At 38.9% G+C, this 25,874-nt stretch overlaps 1 protein-coding gene across 10 annotated transcripts in view; it reads left to right on the top strand.

Moving 5' to 3' along the window:
• The first annotated feature begins 2,726 nt into the window (after positions 1 to 2,726).
• The window catches only part of LOC138704936 (monocarboxylate transporter 7-like), a 94,847-nt gene continuing 71,699 nt past the window's right edge, over positions 2,727 to 25,874 (top strand). Inside the window, exons 1-2 of one of the 10 annotated variants that reach the window (XM_069833379.1) lie at positions 2,970 to 3,107; positions 4,827 to 4,992. Coding sequence is in view for 4 of the 10 variants with exons in the window: in XM_069833376.1 (XP_069689477.1) it covers positions 2,970 to 3,107 (138 nt within the window). In the remaining 6 variants the exon portion in view is untranslated. Of the gene's footprint in view, positions 3,108 to 4,598; positions 4,993 to 16,448; positions 23,983 to 25,874 lie in introns of those variants that run through there. The other 9 variants (XM_069833377.1, XM_069833376.1, XM_069833384.1 and 6 more) reach the window with 9 other exon arrangements.

The raw sequence follows: 25,874 nt of genomic DNA, 5'->3' as shown, positions 1-25,874 counted from the left end.
TGCCATGAAATCATTGTATTTCCTAAGACATCCATCCAACCATCCATCCATCCATCCATCCATCCATCCATCCATCCATCCATCCATCCATCCATCCATCCATCCACCCACCCACCCACCCACCCACCCATCCATCCATCCATCCATCCATCCATCCATCCATCCATCCATCCATTTTCTCCTAACATATTCACGTCATCCATATAGACAAGTAGCTGATGTAACCCATTCAATTCCAAATCCTCTATGCTATCCTGGACTTTCCTAATGGCATACTATAGAGCAAAGTTAAAAAGTAAAGGTGATAGTGCATCTCCTTGCTTTAGCCCACAGTGAATTGGAAATGCATCTGACAAAAACTGATCTACATGGACTCTGCTGTACATTTCACTGAGATATATTTTAATTACCGTAATCGAACTAGTTTCTTGGGAATACCAAATTCAATAAGAATATCATATAAAACTTCTCTCTTAACCGAGTCATATGCCTTTTTTAAATCTATGAATAACTGATGCACTGTACCCTTATACTCCATTATCTGTCGAATACAAAATATCTGATCAATAGCTGATCTATTACACCTAAAACCACACTGATGGTCCCCAATAATTTCATCTACATACGGAGTCAATCTTCTGAAAAGAATATTGGATAAAATTTTGTATGACGTCAATAAAAGTGATATTCCTCAAAAGTTACTACAGTTAGTCTTGTCCCCCTTCTTAAAGACAGGTACGAGTATGGGCTCCTTCCATTGTTCTGGTACAATTTTATTTTTACAAATAGCAAGTACAAGCTTATAAATTTCGTTAGATAATGCGCTTCCATCCTCTTGTATTAATTCTGCTGGAATTTGATCGATACCTGGAGACTTATAATTTTTCATATTTTCTATCGCAATTTCGACTTCAGAAAGTGTGGGTTCGGGTATAAATGGCTCAGTAGTTTGCATTTCAATTTCATCCCGATCATTTCTATTTGGCCTATGTATATTTAGTAGTTGCCCAAAATAGTTTTTCCATCTGTTGAGGATTGAATGAGAGTCCGCAAGCAAGTCACCATTCTCATCCTTGATCACGTTTATCTTTGCCTGATATCCATTCTTAAATTCCTTTATGCCCGTATATAAATCCCTAATGTTTTTATTTTTACTATTTGTTTCTACCTCATTCAATATTTTCTTCAAGTAATCTCTCTTTTTATTCCTAAGTGTACGATTTGTTTCCCGTCTTTTATTGAAATAATTATCTCTATTTGCCTCAACTGGATCCTGTAAGAATGTCAATTTTGCCTTTTTCCTTCTTTCTACCACCATACAACAATCTTCATCAAACCACGTTTCTTTTTCTTAGTTTCATAATAACCTATGATCTTCTCAGCTGCAATTTTGATATTATCTCGGATATTTTCCCACACGCTATTAACATCTAACTCTTTCTCAACTTCGTTGGAACTTGCTAATATGGCAAACCTATTTGAAATTTCGACCTGATAATATTGCTTAGTTTCCTCGTCCTTTAATTTCGGAATATTGAATCTTCTAACATTAACTTGTTGCTCTACTTGCTTGGCTACTGATAGTCTTTCTCTTAGTTCTCCAATTACCAAATAATGGTCAGAATTACAGTCTGCCCCCTGAAGGTTCGAATGTCTACTGGTACTATACTAGATGTCTTCTTTTATCTATCAAGATGTGATCTATCTGGTTGTGTGTCAATAATAATAATAATAATAATAATAATAATAATAATAATAATAATAATAATAATAATAATAATAATAATAATAATAATAATAATAATAATCCCTTCTGTAACTGGTGACCATATTTAATCTTCCTGCTGGTTTCACTGAACTTTTCTTGCTGTTCCCACCTCCTCTTCGAGGTACTTCAGTTCTCCCCTGTCTACATGGTGCTGTCAGCACAAAATGTTGCCAGTAATGCCCATTTGATGGAGTTTCTTGAATAAGTTACATCTCCATACATTATCATATGCACAAACACTGCCAGTGCATCTTCTTTATTGTTAATTGCCTCCTTGATGTCGTGACTCAGCAATATTACTTGTTCGTTGGTTGAATGATTTCTTCTGAACCCTGCTTGGGATGATGATAATAGATTGTGGATTTCTAAGCACCAATTTAATCTTTTTGATATTCTCTCCATGATTTTCGCTAAATGGCTAGTTATCGATATGAGTCTATAATTAGTACCTAATATTTGCTGATTTTCTTGGTTTCAATTCAGGGATAATGACAGTTTTTTTTTTCAGTCTACTGGGACTGATGTTTTTCAGACATAGTTGTAGTGTAGCTTTAGAACATAGGTACCGGTATTTTATGAATTCAGGACAGATTTTGTCCGGGCCAGGGGCTTTATTGCTATTCATTTTGTTATTTGCTAAGTTAAGTTCAAATTGGCTGAAAGGTTCGTAGAAAATTATTTCTATTGAGGCTAAATGGGGTGCTCATTTTGTTTTTGTTTCCTTAATTCATTTTTTATAAGCTTCTGTTCTTCTCTGTATTGTCTTGGTATAATTATATATATATTATTATAATTACAGTATATTTGTGTGTATGTGTGCTTAAACGCACTATTATTTATGTCATAATTTGGATTCAGGTTTGTAGAAGAGATTGAATTACAAAACTTGCAGTTAGTTAGCCTTGCTACGAAGTGGTATTAACAGTGACCTTTATCTTTCTTCAGATAAGATAACTATTATCAGCAAAGATAGTACTTGCCATCTTTGTGACAGTAGGCCTATATATCTGTCATCATTATAATCCATTCCTAAAAATGTTAAAATATTGTGATTATGTGACTGTTACCGGTACTATATAAAAACAATTATAGTGAAAGTAGATTACATAAATTAGTGATATGCAGTTAATCTATAAAAATTAAAATAAAAGTAGTCTGCACCTTTACTGTGTAGTGATAGTTTACATTTATTTTGCACAATATGGCACTACGATCAAAAGAAGGAAGAAGAGAGAGACTCATGCTCGACACTGTTATAGGATCACAGCCAGAATTGGGTCCAGCTCCACCTGATGGTGGCTATGGTTGGGTCATTCTCTTTGGGGTGTTAATGATTCAAGTAGGCAAAATGGCTTTTTAGCTTAGTGTGGTGTAAATGAAATAAAGATGTAGGTTAGAATATGTTACACAGTCAATAATAGTAAACATTTTCAGTTATGTGAAATTCTTTTAAAAATCATAGCAAATGGAAAAATGTTTCAATATTATTTTGAATTAATATTTTAAATTTATTATATGCATATCTGAAAACTGTATTATAAAATTTAATTTAACTTTAATAATTTTAATTTCATTACATAAGAATTCTTACCGGTACTTAGTAATCAAATTTCTAATGATTCATTTTAGTAGATGTTAACCACTCAAAAGAAAAAAAAAATGACTCTAAATAAATACCATAATATTAACTATTACATTTTTCGTGATTACTAAAGCAGCATATTTGTTGATGTGCAAATTTTCGATTTTATATGAAAGTTTTAATCGTTTTTTTAATATTCATCAAGTTGATGAGAAAGAATATGTTACAGCTGTATATTCGTTTTCAAATGTTTATAGTCTACAGATCTCGCTTTCGAATATCAGTTAATTCCAGGAGTGCAGTGTCCACGGATGTAGTGGAAGCATTGCTTCCCCTTTTATTTTTATAGGAAAAATATGTTTTATTTATATATGGTTAAGATATAGTAATTCTACATCTTAATTACACAATTTTTAACACTGTATATAGTAATTATTTATTATCTTTTTCTTATATTTTGTTATTTTGTATTTATACAATGTTTTGACTTGGAATGAATTTGAACTTGCGGGTGAGTAAGATGTTAACTTCCAAATATACTTGCTTGCTTGTCACAATAGGTTGCTGGGGAAAAAGAGAGACAGACATATACAGGACCATTATCCTTTCTCTCTCTCAGCGTATGTAACCAGTGAGTAACATCCAGCCTGTTCTGACGTTTCTCTGCTGTACTGACAAAAATCAGCCAGCAGTACATGCTGTTGTTCATAACACGATACTGTGTAACATTTCAAAATTTAAATCACCATGATGTTATTAAGTAGCTACATAATTATGCTAATATTACAACTATAAAAAACAACTATTAAATAATAATAATAATAATAATAATAATAATAATAATAATCATCATCATCATCATCATCACTATCATCATCCAAACAAGTATAAGGCCAAGGCGTGTTACAGTCTCAGTAAGTCATTCTCGATCACCTTTTTTTTTTTTTTTTTTGGTCGACCCAAAGATCTCTTCCCCTGGGGATGGTATTGAAGTATGGCTTTTGAAAGTCTATTACAATTCATTCATTAGTAGAGACCGGATTTTTATGTAATATCAAGGTGTGAAATATGTACATATTTATTGTAAGAAAAATAAGCTGAATATGTACCAAAATATGCAAAATCATGAAAATATTTAATATCAATATCTGGCAGGGATAGGATAGATAAGACTCTCCAGTTGTGATTTCATAGAGCACCCGACTTTTTTATTGCACACTTGACACGTTACTATTTTTCCATCTGTAGTGAAAGCTTCGTCCATTGCAATACTACAAGTACTAAAACTAGAGAACTGAGTGAAATGAATGATATAACAGAACTGCAAGCACTGTTTCGCTTTACTGGATTAGGAGAAAATAGGAGATGTGGGACACATGCATTTTAGCTGCTCCCTATAAGAAACAAAGTGCCTATCTACTAAAACCTCGAACTAAAACCTAAAACTAAACTAAAAACTAAAACCTGGATTTCCAGAATATTTTCCAAGAAGAAATGTGACCACATGGTTGCCTGGTGACGGAGTTCTTTGGCAGACTTAGGCCAGATCGGATTGAAGACTCAACAGACTTACAAACAGAAGTTTCCTCTGAGTGACTCGGAAGAAATTTCAGTGGTGAAATAGTGAAAAGTGATCATCTTGGTAAGAGTTTAAATGTCTTACAATGTAATGTATAAAGTTTCAAGAAGAAACGGAAGAGATGGAGGTATATTTAGTTTCTAAATGCATTGATATGTTAAGTGTTTGTGAGCATTGGATATCAAGAGATGAAATTGAACTTGTGCATATGGACAGTTACAAACTTGCTAACAAATATTGTAGAGTTAATTCATTACATGGTGGTGTTTGTTTGTTTCTTAGAACAGATATTGATGAATTTAAATACTATTATAGTCACAATCATGCCATGGTATGAAAGAAAAATTTCACAACCTCGAGCGGGATTCGAACCTGTACCCTCCTGTACCCCGGTCAGGTGCTCTACCACTGAGCTATCAAGTTCGTCTCACGCCAAAGGCTTGGAATTATCCTTTCATACTGGCGACTCTGTTATAGAGTACTGTCCATAGCGTCTGATCTAGTCAGCACTTCGTAAGATGAAGATAACAGATGTTGATTTTAATATCATAGATTTAGGAAACATATGTCACAGTCTACTATATACAGTCACGAAGCTTGAGTTTTGAGGGTGCTAGAAACAATAGACTGTGATGGTACTATTTTCCATTGCCTGTAATGAGGCGATATTAGCGATCCTAGTGGTGAGCAACTAGCTAATGTTTGCATATTTACTACGTATTGAGCTTCGCGACTGTATATACTAGACTGTGCATATGTCAATGAAAAACATTTTGAGGTAACTTCAGTAGTGTTACCTACATATAGATTAGTCGTTATTTCAATATATAGAACACCTGACAGTTATTTTAAAATCTTTCTTGAATGCATTGAGCACTGCTTACAAATTCTGTCTTGTCATTGGTTAGGATATAATATAATAATAGGTGGTGATATTAACACAGATGAAAGATTGAACACTAACAATTCTAGAGATTTGCTTAATGTGCTGAGATCCTATGGATGCTACTGTACAGTTTTTAGTCCAACAAGAGAAGCTGCATTCTTAGACAATATTATAACTAATATAAACTCTAAATTTGAAGTAGAAATAATAGAACCCGGGTTATCTGACCATGTGGCAATCCTGTGGAAACTTAATCTTCCTGACAACCAAGATGAAAATATCTCAAACAGTTATATTTATAGAAGAGTATTCTCTCCAAAAGGTATTGAGTTTTTCGTTAGGGAAGTGAAGCATAAAGATTGGATTGCCAGTTTAGAATCTCACTATAGAAATTGCAGAGGCGGTGATTTATTTGATTTCCCCCCCCCCCCATATTTTTATTGACCTTTTTAACTTTTATTTTCCGGAAGAAGTGATAAAGATTAAAAGAACAGAAGTATGACACGAGAAAAGCAAATGTTTTACAAAGTAACTGGAATATATGAAAAATGGGATGATGCTACTGTCGTCCATATATAAATTTTCTGGGAAGGAAGAAGACAAAGTTGAATATAAGAAAGCAAGGAACACTTACAAAGATTCATTAATAGAAACAAAAAAACAGAGAAATGCTATTTTCATTGAATCATCCAACAATAAATGTAGAGCTGCATGGAACTTGATAAAGACAGAATGTAACAAAGGTGTCAAAAATCAAAATATACCAATTGAACCCAATGAAATAAACAGGTATTTTCTTGAATCTGTGGAGCATATCATTTCAGAGATCAATTCTTCACATATAACAGCAGAAGTTTTAACAAGCACACCTGTGCAAGTGCCAGTATACATCATGTGAGGATATAGTTAATATTGCGAACAAAATGAAAGCATCAAACAGCAAAGATATTTATGCAATATCCAATAATTTCCTGAAGCAAGTGATTAATTATATCATATATCCATTGACAGTGTGCATCAACGATTGTCTGGAAATGGGGATATTTCCAAATAGTCAAAAATACTCGAGGATTTGCCCAATATACAAGAAAGGTGAGAAAGAGAATCCAAGTAGTTATAGGCCGGTATCTATTATTCCTATTTTCGGAAAAGTGTTAGAATGTGTAATGAAGACTCAATTAGCAAATTATTTTGAAGGAAATGACTTATTGTGTCATACGCAGTTTGGTTTTCGTAAAGGTAGAACAACAGTTGATGCTATATTATCACTGCTGGAATCAGCATACAATGGTTTTGAAGATAAAATGTACTCTGAGATCACGTTATGCGACCTTACAAAAGCTTTTGACTGCGTTTCAAATGATATTTTAAGACTTAAGCTACAATACTATGGTATAAATGGAAGGGAGTTGGACCTCCTCTCATCATATCTGTCTGGTAGAAAACAAATAGTAGAAATTCAAGGGATCAGGTCTTTTGAAGGAGAAGTGCAACATGGTGTCCCACAGGGTTCCATCTTAGGACCTTTCTTATTCCTAATTATTGTAAATGATTTAAGTTACAACATTATGGCCAAATCAACATTATATGCAGATCACACTTCTTTCATAACATGTTCGACTAGAGCAGCAGAACTGCGTCAGCTAACCTCAAATACAGTTGTGGAAGCAGCAGAATGGTTCAGAGCAAATAAGTTAATTTTAAACGAGGAGAAGACACAAAAATTAATTTTGACATTGAAAAAAAGAAGGGTCTGAAGAAAAGGCAGTAAAATTACTTGGTATCCATCTTGATACAAAACTAACCTGGGATTGCCACATTGAATACATCTCTCGGAGACTGTCCAGAGTCCTGTACCTCTTAAGAGTAATTAGAGATAAAATACCCGGGCAGTACCTAAGAAGTGTTTATTTTGCTTTTTTTCATAGCATATTGAAGTATGTATGGAATCCTGGTGTGGAGAAACAGCAATAAACTTATTGAAGTCCTACTCATTCAGAAGAAAGCAGTCAGAATTATCACAGAAGTACCAAGCAAAGCACATTGTAAACCACTGTTCATACAGGAGACCATCTTAACAGTTGTTAATGAATATATTCTGGAACTCCTTCTTTACATCAAGAAAAATCTTTATGGCTTCACCAGTAGGATGGAAAAACATGAGTATAATACTCGGAATAAAGAAAAACTGGACATACCATTTTGCAGACTATCCAAAGTTAAAAGTAGTTCTAACATGTTGGGCTGTAGAATGTTCAACATGTTACCACAGGAAGCACAGGAATTGTCACTTGACATATTCAAAGTCAAAGTGAAAAAGTGGCTTCTTAGAAACCCATTCTATTCTGTGCAAGAATATTTTGAATCAGAAAATCAAGCTGTAGATATTTTTTAGGTTTCTTTCTCTGAATTGTATTATTATTTTGTAATATATTAGGAAATTCTCATAAATTGTTAAGTTAATTCTTGTTTTATTGTATATAAACGGAGGAAATCAAATAATATTTGTGATCAGTGTGTTATAATTTTCATCTAGATATTAGCCTATTTTTGATAATCTTGACTCTCAATTGTAAACTCTAAGGAGTATTTGTGATCATTTTGTTTTATGTTTAGTGTTGTAATAGAATAATTTTCATTTTTGCACGATAATTTCACACGTGTAATTTGACAATGTCATTAGCTTTTGCTATAACGACAGCTAATAAATACTATACTATACTATACTATAGGCATTTACAAACTGTTGTTTGAAAAGTGACATTCCTGTCTCATTCAGAAGGGTAGGATTATTCCAGCAGAGAACCATACCTTCTAATTCCTACTAAATTTAAAGTAAAGAGATCAAGCAATAACCTGAAAAGCTATTTATTTTAATCTTTCTAGTTTGTTCCTTTACTCCAGCTTCTTTTCAGAAGTCAGCTACTTTATTGCGGCTCATGTCCGACTTGACACGTGTCTCCCTGTAAGGTTTAGGAATAGGAAGAGGGTGGGTGAGGTTGCAAATTGCATGGGAATGGCTTGTTAAGACGTGTGCAGAACAAGTATAGTTCGAGAAAAATCATGTCGTCTTCGTCCCACTCCACCACATGAAGGCAACGCTTCTTTCTGAGTGATTTTTACAATACAATGTAGTTGTATGAGAAAGATTGTCTTTTGTTCACTTATATTTACAGTGGGCGGTATGGGGTGAGTGCCTCTATTACTTTCTGGAACTAAGGACATTATGTTCGTCCCGAAATATATCCTTTCTGGGGTAGGTAAAAAGACTTTTTAAATCTGTGTGTTTCAAATTATAAACTTTCCGAGCAGAAGTTTTTTTTTTTTTTTTTTTTTCCTTTTAGAGAAGTAAAAATGAATAAAAACCATAAATATGTAGATTTATGTAATGCCAAGCCATAATATGTAATGTGGGGTAAATATGTAAAAATATGTAGTATCAAATTTTAATATATTAATGGTAATTACAAGATTCGCAAAGATTTGTTATTTATATACGGTTAGGTTGAAAGGAATATAATATGTAATTACCAGTACATAAAAATCCGGTCCCTATTCATTAGACATAGTTCTTGCACTGCAGCTAGTAGATACTTGTTTATAAACTGTGAGAATGGCTGTAATTAAATTTATAATAATAATAATAATAATAATAATAATAATAATAATAATAATAATAATAATAATAATAATAATAGTAAGCCACTGGCATACCTTAGTCAGCTAAGACGCTAGTCTGATGATCCAGAGTTGCACTCGGGAGCAGGTTCCATCCCCACTTGGGCTGATTACCTGGTTGGATTTTTCTGAGGTTTTTCCAAACGTAAGGCGAATGTCAGGTAATCTATGGCGAATCCTCGTCTTATATCGCCACTACCATCTCGCTATCACCAATCCCATTAATGCTAAATAATCTAGTAGTTGATACAGCATAATTAAATAACTACAGTAAGTAAAAAAATAATAAGTAGAGCGATCGGTTTGGAAGTAAATCCCGAAAAGACAAAGTATATGATTATGTCTCGTGACCAGAATATTGTACGAAATGGAAATATAAAAATTGGAGATTTATCCTTCGAAGAGGTGGAAAAATTCAAATATCTTGGAGCAACAGTAACAAATATAAATGACACTCGGGAGGAAATTAAACGCAGAATAAATATGGGAAACGCGTGTTATTATTCGGTTGAGAAGCTCTTATCATCCAGTCTGCTGTCCAAAAATCTGAAAGTTAGAATTTATAAAACAGTTATATTACCGGTTGTTCTGTATGGTTGTGAAACTTGGACTCTCACTCTGAGAGAGGAACATAGGTTCAGGGTGTTTGAGAATAAGGTGCTTAGGAAAATATTTGGGGCTAAGCGGGATGAAGTTACAGGAGAATGGAGAAAGTTACACAACACAGAACTGCACGCATTGTATTCTTCACCTGACATAATTAGGAACATTAAATCCAGACGTTTGAGATGGGCAGGGCATGTAGCACGTATGGGCGAATCCAGAAATGCATATAGAGTATTAGTTGGGAGACCGGAGGGAAAAAGACCTTTAGGGAGGCCGAGACGTAGATGGGAAGATAATATTAAAATGGATTTGAGGGAGGTGGGGTATGATGATAGAGACTGGATTAATCTTGCACAGGATAGGGACCGCTGGCGGGCTTATGTGAGGGCAGCGATGAGCCTTCGGGTTCCTTAAAAGCCATTTGTAAGTAAGTAAGTAAGTAAAAAAATAATAGTAGTAAAACTAGTAGTAGTAATAACAACAATAGTAAGAGCAACAATCCTCACCTGTAGAGTAACAGCGCGTCTGACTGCAAAACCAGGTGGCTTGGGTTCAAATCCCAGTCAGGGAAAGTTACCTGGTTGAGATTTTTTCCCTCAACCCAATATGAGCAAATGCTGGGTAACTTTTGGTGCTGGACACCGGACTCATTTCACTGGCTTTATCACCTTCATTTCATTCAGACGCTAAATAACCTGAGATGTTGATACAGTGTCGTAAAATAACATAAAAAAACAGCAACAATAGTAACAACAATGGCAACAGTAGTAACAACAAAAGCAACAACGACACTAATAACAATAACAATAATAATATTAAGAATAATAAAATGCTCACGCCCCTATAGAAGAGAAAGACGACCATATAAAGGATAGCTTCTACACGTATGAGCAATTGGAACACACTTTTGATCAGTTATCTAGATATCACATGAAAGTTTTATTAAGGGATTTCAATGTTAAATTAGGACGGGAGGATATTTTTAAACTGACTATGGGAAAAGAGAGCCTACACGTAAGTAGTAATGATAATGAAGTTAGGTTAGTCAACTTTGCCACATCAAAAAATTCAATTGTCAAAAGTACAACATTCCCTCATAAGGATATACATAAATATACTTGGATTTCTCCAGATGGATTGACACATAACCAGATAGATCATATTTATAATTTTACAGTGAATTTCCTTTCAAAGAATATGATATATTTATCATTAAATTATCTGCTTACCATTATATGCCTGAAATAAGATAAAATAGAGGTATAAATGGGAAGGAAACAGAGTGAAGTTGACAACAATTAATTAAAATTGAAGTGTTTTTTCTTAATGAAAAGGAAGTAAAGGACATACAGTCTCCATTTGAAAAGAATACTTGACTTCAGTAATAAAATTCAACATCTCAGCAAATTTCTTAAATTAGGTGACTTAGTGCTTCACAGAGTTATAATGCTAACGATAGGATTTCGAAGGACAAAAATTTACACAATGAAGAAAGTTTTACATATATAGGACAGCCGAACAATACGTAAGACGATTTTTATAAGTAATTTATTAACTAGCGGACTTACTCGTGTTAATTACGTAAATCTGTGCGGCTTACAGCTGTTTCGGTGCTTCATCACACCATCCTCAGAGCCTACTAGATCTCAGCGTCATCTCGAACTTCTCTGCCTGTTGTGTGGATGCGTTTGATTGTTGAAAAGTGTAGAAAAGTGGAGTCAAATAGTGTGTGTGTACTGAAATTGATCTGTGTGTTGAGAATTTGATCGGGGTGTGTTTTAGTGTGTTTGTATATTTCGTATTGTTCTAGTGTGTTGAGTTTTTGGTTCTTGGGTTGTATGTGTAGGATTTCCATGTCCGTATTTATGTTATTGTATGTATGGTTAGCATTGGTTATGTGATCGGCATATGTAGATGTATTGTGTCCTCTGGCTATTGCTTTAATGTGTTCTTTGTAGCGTGTTTGGAATGATCTGCCTGTCTGTCCAATGTAGAACTTGTCGCAACTATTACATGTGAGTTTGTATACACCTGTGTGGTTGTATTTATTTGTTTGTGTTTTTTGTGTGTTGAGATGTCTTTGTAGTGTTTTCTGTTCTGTATGATATGTTGTATTTCTGCTTTCTGAATGAAGATGCGATCTTATGTGTGCTTTTGTTTTCATATGTTAGTGTGATGTATTTCTTGTGTTCTTGTGTTTGTGTTGTGTTTTGTGTGTTTTTGTGATCTAGTAGTCTCTGAGGATGGTGTGATGAAGCACCGAAACACCTGTAAGCCGCACAGACTTACATAATTAACACGAGTAAGTCCGCTAGTTAATCAATTACTTATATTCAAGTGTTAAAAATAGTGTACCGGTATGCAAGATTCAAAATGGATTATCACGATTTTTATGTTCAATCACTTCGTTTTCTATTTACCCATTCTTTTCACATGTTCATAACATTTACACATCTCCATTACTTAAAATATACATTTTTCATTCGTCAATAATACATTTGAAGACTGCTTTCACTTCCAATATTTTCTTAAACCAATATTTTAATTGTGTAATTATTTGTTTAATTTAAATATATAATATAATAGGCTATAAACAACATAAAATATATAAATACGTTTAAATACTGGGTGTTCAGTTCAAAATGTGTCATGGCTCGCAGTATGTCGTCATGTGGCTATCTGATGAGCCTAGAGAATTCAATCTTCCTACACTTCCGCAGAGGCGTATTACCTAAATGCGAGAGAAGTTGCCTAGCAAGTACGGCGTTCATTCTGAAGATTACTTACCGATACGTACGGTAACGCCAATAGTGGCAAGAATGTGAACTGTTTGAAAACACGTACTGAAGTGAGTTTTTTTTCTTACTGTCGGGATATGGGGAGAGGGTTAAGACGATTACTTACGTATTTGTTAACGTTAACTTCGACGGTCAACATGGCAAGGAGCATTTTATTTGTGTTGTGGAATGTTGCCGTATGCAATCGATGATAACAAATACCCTGCGTACGACTTGCCCGCGCAAAACACAGTTCGAAAGAGGTTATGGTAGCACACAGACTTTACAGACCGCCATCTGTTGCTACGACATTCAAGTTATACCATACACGTTCTCAAGTTTAGATTGAACGCCTTGATTAATAGGCAACTTCTCTGACATAAAAGCTGAAACTCGCTTCAAATCGCTGACTCACAACAGTGACGTCATGACACACTTTGAAATGAACACCCAGTACTACAAGGGACATTGAAATTATAATAGGCTTAATAACAACAAAAAATACATTATGTAACTATAATTTCAGAAATAACCAAGAAAATACACCAAAAGAGAAGGTACGGAAAGTAGTGTCTAATCCGCAGTCATGGATATAACAGAGATCTGATTGTTTTCACAAAATATAATTTTAATTTCTGTAACTTATTTAATGTCAATTATCCAATTATAAATTAAAAGAGAACAATTTTTTTCAGAGTTTAAATGTTCTATGTAATGAATAATAATGTTTTAAGTAATGGATAAACACACTGTAGTTTGACAAAGTTCTATCAGCACTTAGAACCTTGTCTCATCCTGAAAAAATTCATTATGGAAGGACATAGTTCTAACTGCAAAATTAAATATTCTAAATGAAATGAATAAGTGGTCTAATAAAGCTATGAAAGTATGTAATTATAAGTTCAATGCTTTACATCGTAGAACATTTTGTCCAATATTCTTTTGAGAAGATTAATTCCGTATGTAGATGAAATTATTGAGGATCATCAGTGCGGTTTTAGGCGTAATAGATCGACTAATGATCGACTTCTTCTATTCAACAGATATTGAAGAAAAGTGGGAGTATAAACAGTACATCAGTTATTCATAGATTTAAAAAAGGCATATGACTCGGTTAATAGAGAAGTTTTATATACTATTCTTATACAATTCGGCATTCTGAAGAAACTAGTTCAATTAATTAAAATGTGTCTCAGTGAAACGTACAATAGAGTCCTTATAGACCAGTTTCTGTTGGATACTTTTCAAATTCACTGCGAGCTAACGTAAGGAGATGCTCTAGAATATGCCATTAGGAAAGTTCAAGTTGGAATTGAACGGGTTATCAACTGCTTGTTAATACGTTAGGAGAAAATCCACAAACTATTAGGGAAAACACAAAAATTTTACTTGAAGCAAGTAAAGAGATAGGTTTGGAAATAAATCCCGAAAAGACAAAGTATTTAATTGTATCTCGTGACCAGAATATTGTACGAAATGGAAATATAAAAATTGGAAATTTATCCTTTGAAGAGGTGGAAAAATTCAAATATCTTGGAACAACAGTAACAAATATGAATGACATTTGAGAGGAAATTAAACGCAGAAATGTGGAAAATGCTTGTTATTACTCAGCTGAGAAGCTTTTGTCTTCCATTCTGGTATCAAAAATACTGAAAGTTAGAATTTATAAACCAGTTATATTACCGGTCGTCCTGTATGGTTGAGAAACTAGGATTCTCACTTTGAGAGGAGAACAGAGATTAAAGGTGTTTGAGAATAAGGTTCTTAGGAAAATATTTGGGGTTGAGAGGGATGAAGTTACACGAGAATGAAGAAAGTTATACAACACAGAACTGCATGCATTGTATTCTTCACCTCACATATTAGGAACATTAAATCCAGACGTTTGAGATGGGCATGGCATGTAGCACGTATGGGTGAATCCAGAAATGAATATAGAGTGTTAATTAGGAGGCCGGAGGGAAAAGGGCCTTTTGGGAGACCGGGACGTAGGTGGGAGCACAATATAAAAATGGATTTGAGGGAAGTGGGATATGATGATAGAGACTGGATTAATCTTGCACGGGATAGGGAAGAATGATGGGCTTATGTGAGGGTGGCAATGTACCTTCGGGTTCCTTAAAAGCCACAAGTAAGTAAGTAAGTAAATAATAATAATAATAATAATAATAATAATAATAATAATAATAATAATAATAATAATAATAATAAATGTACCAGTATAGCTCAGAGCCACCAGCGTAGCTCAGTCGGTTACGGTGCTTGCCTCCCGATCCGGAGTTGCTCTTGGGCGTGGATTCGATTTCCGCTGGGGCTGATTACCTGGTTGGTTTTTTTCCGAGGTTATCCTCAACCGTAAGGCAAATGTCAGGTAATCTATGGCGAATCCTCGGCCTCATCTCGCCAAATATATCATATCCCCATCACCGACGCTAAATAACCTCGTAGTTGATACAGTGACGTTAAATAACCAAGTTAAAAAAAAAGCATAGCTCAGATGGTAGCGCATTTGCCTGCTGATCCAGAGTTGTGCTCGGGCGTGGGTTCGATTCCCACTTGGGCTGATTACCTGGTTAGTTTTTCCGAGGTTTTCCCCAAACATAAGGTGAATGTTAGGTAATCCATAGCGAATCTTTGGCCTCATCTTGTCAAATACCATCTCGCTACCACCAATTCCATTGATGCTAAAGAATCCAATAGCTAGTCGGTACAGCCTAGTTAAATAATCAAGTAAAAAAATAAAAATAATAGGCCTTATAACATAATCATCACATATGAATAAGTGGTTTCTGTGATTCTGTCCACATATTCATATTTGTGGGTAAATTTCGAGTATTTAAACACTGAAAACTTTACGTTTAAGCACCTGAAGTAGGTTTCAAAGTATTAAAACAGGATTAATTTTTTGGGTGGGGGAGGGGGTTTATATGCATCTCAGAAGAGGACAGCAATGCTAGAATTAAGACATGAAAAACTAAACTTACATATCTAAATATAATTATGCACATTTAATTTCATTATAGGTAATGGTAGGTACCTCAGAATTTCCCAGTGTTAGAATTAAAATATAGGAAGGTAAAATTATATGCCTAAATTTAACTTAATTGTATAAATTTGATTTTACGTATTTTAGTTATCTTAGAGGAAAACTACAATTTTTTAATTAAAAAAGGACGCAGAAGATTCGTAGAATTTATAAAAATGCGTGGATTGCAGCTGCACAAGCTAGGCTTACTAGTAATATTTTGAATGTTGTTGTTTAGTCAACTGTCCGAAGACAGGTTTGAACCTCATAAGTAACACCAATAAGGCATCACTCATGAGGCAACTAAGTCAGTAGATAATGGGGTAGTGTGGCCAGTTCCTTTCCCCCTCCAATGCATACATCACCGATTAGCTACATATTCCACTAATCAAACTTCAGATGCATACAAACAATAAATTGTTCTTCCTCTGACACCTATTGTCAAGTAAGATGCACTGCTTGACAATAGATGTACATATCAGCCAGAACCTCAATCAGAATGTAATACATATAATTACGATGATATTGTTACTTTTTTTTTTAATTCAAACAATAATGTAACTTTTATTGTCACAACAATAATCACTTTCTATAATTGAATTTAAACACTCCCGTCAACAACGGGATTTCCACTCCAATACAGCAACACAGTATTCGTTATTGCACTCCACAGACGACAATGACAATTCACTTGGATTATTGATAACAACAATGTACTGCTAATCTCAACTAATGTTCACAAAGCACTATTTACAACACAAAACTGTCAGTTCACAGTTCGTTTGCCTTGGCTAGTTCTACTAGCTCAGCCACTCAAGTTCACAGAATATCGAACCCAGAACTTGCAAGAGTCAATCCACTGAACTTCGAACTCAGGTCCCCCGATTGCGGTCCACTGCACTCGAACCAAAGGCTCCGGATATGCCGCACTGGCCAGGATGCTCCCACAGTTGCGGACACACTCAAGTCGAACTCCGGTCTCGAAGCTGGCTTCACGGCTGCACAGGACTGACTGGCTTGCTGACCAAAAACTGAACTCTCTTCTCCTCGCGTCCTGTATTTATTAGTTAAACCACACTTTCCAGAAAGTACGACCCTGGAAATTTCCGCTTCTAGAGACTTGTTCTTGTTGCTTCGTTTCTTCCCTCTCTCGGCCGCGGCCTACCGCACCTTCCCTTGCCCTCTCGGCATGCAGACATTCCCCTTACGTCCGTCCCCTCCAGTGCTCACCGGCGCTGGCCTCGTTCCTTCTATGCGCGCCTTCTCTTTTGCGGGACGCGTGATCGAGTCTCGACCTGGTTGTCACATTGCTCCCTCCTTAGGACTGGCTGTCCCGTACAGTCCCTTGGTAGGCCGCTAGTCAGTCCAGATGTACCACCATCATCTTCCCTCGGAGTTGTCGCTGGATGCGGTACACCACGTCGTTGATCTGGGTCACCATGCGGTATGGTCCATCCCAGGCATGCTGCAGCTTCGGTGATTTTCCTTTGGTCCTGGTAGGTCGATACAGCCATACAAGGTCGCCCTCCTGGAATCTTGCAGAGTTGGCTAATCTCTCGTAGCGCACTTTCATCCTGTCGCTGGCCATCTTGAGGTGCTCTCTAGCCAGTTGGTGGACTCCATTCAACTTCTCGGTCAGTTCTGCCACGTAGTCAGTCGCTGGCTGGTCGGTGCCGGGTGGCGTGCCAAACAGCAGATCACAGGGCAGGCGCAGCTCTCTCCCTAAGACCATGTTTGCCGGTGTCATCCCTGTTGTATTGTGGACCGAAGCTCTGTAGGCCAAGAGGAACAGTGGGACTCTTGCATCCCAGTCTCGCTGATGGTTGGACACCGCCTTCTGCAGGTGCTCTTCCATGGTTTTGATGTAGCATTCTACCATGCCGTCGGACTGTGTGTGGAGGGGAGTGGTCCTGGTTTTATGCACCCCCAGACGCTCGAACAATTCTCCCATCAGGTTGGATTCGAAGTTTCGCCCCTGATCACTATGCAATTCCCGGGGCACACCGAATCGGCAGACGATGTTGTCAAGTAGTGCGTCTGCCACCGTCGAAGCCTCTTGGTTGGGAATCGCGTACACCTCTGGCCATTTTGTGAAGTAATCCATGGCTACTAGCAGGTAGCGGTTCCCTCGATCTGTGGCCGGGAATGATCCAGCAACGTCGATGGCGATTCTCTCAAAAGGAGCTCCCACGTTGTACTGCTGCATGGCTCCCCTGCTGCGTGTCCTTGGTCCGCGACTGGCTGCATATGTGTCGCACCTTCGGCACCATTGTTCCGTGTCGGTTCTCTGATTCAGTCAGTAGAACCTCTGCCTTAACTTGTCCAGCGTCTTGTTGGCTCCCAGGTGGCCTCCAGTCACGCCAGCATGAGTCTCCTCAAGCACTTCCTTCACCTTGCTCCTGGACAGGACAAGTTGTTCTTTGCGGGTTCTTCCATCGGCCGACTTCCAAATCCTCTTCAGGATACCGTCCTTCACAGTGAAGAATTCCCATTGGGCCCAGTAGCTATTGTAAGTGGTGCTACGGTTAGCGATATCGGCCCACACTGGTCTCTGGCAGGACTCTACATCACGCAGTAGCTGTCCCATGTTTGGGTCCTCCAGCTGCTCCCTCCTTATGGCAGCGTTGTCCCATCTTGGGCTCGACTGGGCGGCAATTGCTCGGACTGCGTGGGCGCCATCTCGCTCTTCTACTTTCAGGCAGTGTTTGCAGCCATCCGGGCAAGGGCGTCGTGATAAAGCATCAGCATTGGAATGTTTCTTCCCTTGGCGGTATTCGGAGGTGAAGTTGTACTCCTGCAGACGTTGAACTCCATGGGCGGTCTGCCCCTCCAGATTCTTGAAGCCCAATAGCCAGATGAGTGCAGAATGTTCTGTCCTCAGATGGAATTCCTGGCCATACAAGTATTTGTGGAAATGCTTCAGGGCTTCCACAATGGTAAGAAGTTCTCTACGTGTCACACAGTAGTTTCTGTCAGCCTTGGATAGTGTTCGGCTGAAGTAGGCAATCACCCTCTCTTGCCCGTCCTTTTCCTGAGAGAGTACTCCGCCGATGCCTACGTTGCTAGCGTCCGTGTCGAGCGTGAACTTCCTTCCAGGGATAGGGTATCCCAGTACAGGAGCAGTGCAGAGCGCCTCTTTCAGCGACTGGAAGGATGACTCCGCCTCGTCCGTCCATTGGAATTGTCGTTTCTCCTCGATCAGCTGGGTTAGAGGCTTAGCGATGTTGGCGTACCCAGCTACGAACCTTCTGTAGTAAGTGCAGAGGCCGAGAAAGCGGCGCAACTCCTGCTTGTCCCTCGGTCTCGGCCATCCCTTGACGGCTTGTAGCTTCTCCGGGTCCGTGGCCACTCCGTTGGTCCCTACTACGTGCCCCAGGTAGCTGACCTTCTTCTGGAACAGATGACATTTCTTCGGGTTCAACTTCAACCTGGCCTGTCGCAGTCTCTCGAACACTTTCCTCAGGTTCGACAGTTGTTCGCCGAAGGCCTTGGCGAACACGATGACGTCATCAAGGTACAGCAAACAGGTGTAGTATGTAAGGCCTCTCATTACGGACTCCATTAGTCTCTGGAATGTAGCCGGGGCGTTGCAGAGGCCGAGCGGCATAATGGTGAACTGCCATGGTCCCTGGCCTGTAGAGAATGCCGTTTTCTCCTTGTCCTCCGGATGTAGCGCCACCTGCCAGTATCCTGACTTGAGATCCAACGTTGAGAACCACTCTGCTGCTGCCAGGGGCGTCCAAGGTGTCATCAATTCGTGGAAGGGGAAAGCAGTCCTTCTTGGTGACGTCATTCAGTCTTCTATAGTCCACACAGAAACACAGGTCCCCATTCTTCTTCTTCACCAGCACCACAGGTGATGACTAAGGGCTGTCGGATTCCTCGTTGACCCCTCTTGCTTTCATTCTGTCAATCTCCCTCTGTTTAGCTAGAGGGACACGTCGAGGAGGTTGTCTGATTGGGTGAGCATTTCCAGTGTCGATGTGGTGCTGAACTTTCTCCGTTCTCCCGTAGTCATTTTCAGACAGGCTGAAGACGTCCTGAAACTCTGTCAATAGATCATGGACTCGTCTTCTTTCTCCTTTGCTTAAATTTTCCGCCAATTCTCGAGCCAGTTCTTTCAGTGATGAGTCTAGCTCTCGACGTGGGCGCTGACGCTCCTCCTTATCCCCCAGAGACGTCACAGACAGTACCGGCTCGACGCTACCTAGTACAGTTCCACTAGGCACCTCCTGGTCCCGATTGGTGAACATTCAGGACCCTCACCGGTACCACCTTCTGGTTCGGGAGTAGGGATTTGGCCACATAAACTCCATCTATCGGAGTTGTTTATGAATCAAGGAACAGGTTTCCCTTAGGCTGTCCATCCAGTCGTGCCGTCACCACCATCTCGCAGCCTGCTGGGATTATCACTTGCTTCTGCAAGGTGAGTCTGCTGGCCATGGGTTGGTCCTCGACGTCCCTCAGGAACACTTCATCCTGACCAAAGGGAAGATACAGCGCCGGACGACCACCGTCGCATCAAAGATCTGCATGGCATCGAGTCCCAGGATGACGTCTTCAGTGATGTTGGCGACGAACACCCACACCTCCAGTCTCCTCTTTCCTAAGGTCAGATCCAGGAAGACCTCTTTCTGTACGGGCAGACTCTCGCCTGAAGCAGTACGTAGCTCATATCGGCGAAGCGGCGTCCTCCCAGGTAGGCCACGCACGACTTCCGGTCTGACGATAGTGAGCGACGCCCCGGTGTCTGCCAGTACTCTGCATGGGCGGCCTCTTATCCATCCATCAGCAATCAGCCCATCGTCGCATCTTCTGTTGACAGTCTTCAGGATTAGCTGAGGGGTCGGTGATGTCGGCGCCGACGTGCTCCTCCTATCATCGGCCCCCTCTTTCTCCTGACTGAAGCCAGTTCGGTCGCACTCCCTCCTTAGGTGACCAGGTTCGCCGCAGGACCAGCAGGTGGGCGCCCGTCGTCTCTCCCGCTCCAGTGATTGTTGGCGCTCCTCGACGTTGGCCACCTCTCTCTCCTGCCTGTGGCCTGATTGGTCGCAGTCTCTACTCAAGTGTCCCGGTCTGCCACAGGACCAGCAGGTGGGCGCTCCTCGTCTCTGCCGCTCGCGTGACTTCGGTTGACGTTCCTCGACGTCGGCCGCGACGCTCCTTATCCGGTGCGATGCCGAGACGTTCACCATCAACTTGGCCGCCTCCATCCTGAGGGCCGCCGACAGAGCTTCGTTGATGGTGCGATGCTCAGCCAAGAGCAGCTGTTGCCTGATCTCGGGCTCTCGAACTCCGCTGCCGAAGGTGTAGCTGCCTCTCCAGCGACAAAGTGTGGTGGTACGCCCCTGAGGACCTTATGGGCCAGTTGTTCTACCGCCATCGCAAATTCGTGTAGGGACTCGTCTGACTGTTGGACCCTCGTTTTTCAGTTGGGTCCTGAATGCTGCCGCAAGTTGATGGTCACCATAACGTCCCTCCAAGGCCGCCACTATCTCAGCGGCTGTCCCATTTTCTGGAACGCTGTGAAGAATCTCCGACGCCTGTCCTTGAAGCGCGGTCAGTAGCTGGGTAGTCTTCTCCGCTGGTGTCCACCCATTACGTGCCGCTGTAGCCTCGAACTGGCGACGGAAAATCGCCCAAGACGTCGTTCCGTCGAACTTCGGCGTCTTGACGTTCGAATGTCTGGCTGAAGGTGATGGCTCCACAGGGCCACTATATGGAGTCGTCAAATCTGTTGCCGCTTCTTGCATGGCCCGTCGAACCTCCTCGGCAAATATCTGTTTATGTTCTCTAGCCTGGCGATCCACTAACGCGAGTATGTGCTTGTTTTCTTCAGCATGTTGGTCCATCAACACACTCGTCTTGTCCAGCAACTCACTCGTTTCCTCTTGACGACGTTCGAGAGCTCGAATTTTGCCGTCGAAATGGTCTACGTCCTGTCTTAGTTCAGCCACTGTCTCGTTTATAGTTGCAAAATTCTCTTTTAGTTTGTCAAAATCGGCTTTAAGTTCGTCTCTCACGATGGTAACTATATCATCTACTTGGGCCGAAACACTACCGATTTGCATAGCGACGTCACTTTTAATCTCACTAATGTGCTTGTTCATGTCATCTTTCTTGTCTGCCTTTACTTCACTTATATCGTTCTTCACCTCACTGATGTGCTTGTTCATGTCTGCTTTCATTTCCACGATGGCTTGCAGGATCTGCTGTAGGTTCTTCATTATGTCGATAATATCTCGCTTCCGACACCAAATGTGACTTTTTTTTAATTCAAGCAATAATGTAACTTTTATTGTCACAACAATAATCACTTTCTATAATTGAATTTAAACACTCCCGTCAACAACGGGATTTCCACTCCAATACAGCAACACAGTATTCGTTATTGCACTCCACAGACGACAATGCCAATTCACTTGGATTACTGAGAACAACAATGTATTGCTAATCTCAACTAATGTTCACAAAGCACTATTTACAACACAAAACTATCAGTTCTCAGTTCACAGTTCGTTTGCCTTGGCTAGTTCTACTAGCTCAGTCACTCAAGTTCACAGAATATCGAACCCAGGACTTGCAAGAGTCAATCCACTGAACTTCGAACTCAGGTCCCCCAACTGCGGTCCACTGCACTCGAACCAAAGGTTCCGGATACACCGCACTGGCCAGGATGCTCCACAGTTGCGGACACACTCAAGTCGAACTCCGGTCTCGAAGCTGGCTTCACTGCTACACAGGACTGACTGGCTTGCTGACCAAAAACTGAACTCTCTTCTCCTCGCGTCCTGTATTTATTAGTTAAACCACACTTTCCAGAAACTACGACCCTGGAAATTTCTGCTTCTAGAGACTCGTTCTTGCTGCTTCGTTTCTTCCCTTTCTCGGTCGCAGCCCACCACACTTTCCCTTGCCCTCTCGGCATGCAGACGTTCCCCTTACGTCCGTCCCCCCCCCCCCCAGTGGTCACCGGCGCTGGCCTCGTTCCTTCCACGCGCGCCCTTCCTTTTGCAGGACGTGTGATCGAGTCTCGACGTGGCTGTCACAATATTCAAACCTCATTTATTTTTCCAATAATGATATACTCGTGTTGTGGGTTACATCAACGTCTTCCCACTAAGAAGCAAGAGATGCATTGAGTATTATAGAAATGGTAATGCATATTCTTTCTGAATAGATGTCCACTTAAATGTTCCACGTTAATACAGAAAACTGAAGCCGAAATTACTGTAAAATTCAGAATCGTACTGATAGTACTGTATTCATTGAATAAAACAGTGTTGACATTTAGGGGTACAGTACTCCACTCTGTATATGCAACTTCATGACATTCATTTATGCTTTTCGATGGATACTGTAATGGATATTTTTTTTTACATAATAATTGAAAATAAAAGTACAGGTACTGATATCTAACTTTTTAAACAAACCATTTAAAAATAATACACTGCATTTTAAATGATAAGATAAGACTGGGGTTGCCAACTTGCATTTTAAACGATAAGATAAGACTGGGGTTGCCAACTTTTTGTGAAGAAAATAAAGGAGACTAAGGAATCGACAAAATTTCACATATGAAACAGACAAATTATTCGGTCCAATCACTGAAAAGCAACTTTATTCTACACTTCCGCAGCTAGGCTTAAATTAAGAGTATTTTGAGACAGATTTTGTCTCATGTAATAGTTGAAGTCGACTACAGTTTTCAGCTCTGCTTTGATTATAAATGTGTCGTGCTCATGTTGTTCACGAGATGAAACACCCTCTTTGTATGAGTACCGGTATTAGTACTTAGTAGTATGTTTAGAATAAAACTAGCTTGTTTTTACAAATTTATAACATTAACATGATTTGATTTTAAACAGGTGTGTACTAAAACCCACTTCTAAAAAGACTGCACATTTTAATACATCTCTTGAACAACAAAATTCATCATCATTCACGGCAAAATCAAATGTTAAAATAAAGATTTTTACATTACAAAAAATGGAAGAAAATGCTCGAAGAGAAAAAAATAAGGGAGGCAGGAGATTGTGAAAAATTAGGGGCAAATATGGGAGGTTTGGCAACCTCAGGTAAGACTGTTTACTTATTCAGACATCTATAATTTGTAATTGTTATTGTTTAGCTAACTGTCCCAAGACAGGTTTGAACCTCCTAAGTGACATAAATAAGGCATCACTCATGAGGCAACTAAGCCAGAAAATAATGGAGTAGGGTGGCCCTCAGCCGTATAGGTAGATTTATATTTTTCGTAAAAATTTAAAGACACATCTTAGAATTATTACACCTAGTGAGAAAATAATTCCATGAAAAAATGGTAATACAAAGACGTGGTGCATTTGAACTAAAGTTTTAACCATTTACTATATTCAGTGAAATATTTATAATGTTTTGTATTATTTTTCACTGTTAATGGTTTTATTGTTCTTAAAAGTTTTTAGATCAAGTTGATTTTTTCACATCTGGATATCGACGTTGATAGGCGGACATAATCTGCAGAATGAACTGTTTTTCTTCTTTTTTGTTGTCAGCATATTTTTGTAATCTGTCATCAGTTTCACTCCCCATTCTGCTGCAGCGTTTACAACTTTAAGACTTTTGCGATATGCAGTCCTCTCTAAAAATGCTTGTTACCAGTACTTTTCCATTTTGATGGATGTTTTTCCAAGAAGTCAGAATTTACTGAAAACTTTTCAAAAAATCTTCTTGAATCTTGGGAAATAAACTTTTCAATGCCTTTTCTTAAATATTGATCTAAGAACTTCGGTTCAGCTGATAACATTTTGGCATTTCTTTTTAGACTTTCTGATCATTTCAGAGCTTCTACCATCAGTTTTTTAGTTTCAACTGAAACGTTGGTATCAAAGAATGCCAATGATAATGGGGTAGGATGGCCAGTTCCTTTCCCCCTCCATTGCATATATTGCATAGTATCATAGTTCACTTATCAGACTTGAGATGTAAGCAAACAAATCTTCTTCCTTTAACGCATATCATTAAGTTAGATGCATTGCCTGATAATAGATGTACAAATATGGAAATAAATAAAATTTGGAGCTCCTTTTATTGTATAAGTTTGCTTACAACACACTGCACATGCCCAGGTCTCTAAAGCAGTAGTCCACATGACATCACCACAGATCAAGAACCCTTGTTCCGCAATCTCATCAATTCTGTGCCACGCCGGATCAGAGCAGTGGTAGAAGCAGATGGCTAGTGCACGAAGTATTAGGAGCTCCAGTTTTTTTTTATTTTTGTTCATTTATTATGATTAATTTTTTTATTATATTTTCATTAGGAAGACAAAGCAGATCTCCCGATATATATTTTTTATACTGTTCTTTTTGTGGAGTCAAGCCAAATACAATACCACGGAACGTGAGAATTATGCCACATAAAGAAAAAAACTAACTGAAACATTAGTCGCAGTTGTCTGAAACAATTTTATGTTAAGACAAAACAATTCGCTGTCCACAGGGACCAAACACATCATCTTTTGCACGTCGCTCAAATGACTGAATTATTACAACGAGACACAAACTCTGTCATCTTCGTGGCATGTTGATCTCCTGACGATGGTCCGGTTCCAATATTATATTGACAGGGAACGTAGTAGTGTGCACCTCGCTCTGTAAGCATCACCAAGAGTAGCTCGAAATTTTATTTCCGTATATGTACATATCAGCCAGAACCTCAATCAGAAGTAATCTTTATTGTTTGGTTTGAAATAAATTATTAGTCGAGTTTATTGAGTATGTTATAAGTTTTGTTTATTGGCCTCCAGCAGTCGGTCGTACATACTTTATGTTTTTCAGGTTTTGATCTGGCACAAACCCACAGCTCTCTCACCAACACGACATTTATCGTAATAGCTGGACACTTAAACCCCTTAAACCCTCACCGAAACACCAGCTTTCTCCGAGACAGACAATTGAACTCACTTGACAGACAGACAGATAGACAG

This window comes from Periplaneta americana, chromosome 8 (assembly GCF_040183065.1).
Source record: "Periplaneta americana isolate PAMFEO1 chromosome 8, P.americana_PAMFEO1_priV1, whole genome shotgun sequence".
Lineage (NCBI taxonomy): Eukaryota > Metazoa > Arthropoda > Insecta > Blattodea > Blattidae > Periplaneta > Periplaneta americana.
This window is presented reverse-complemented; position numbering and strand designations above follow the sequence as displayed.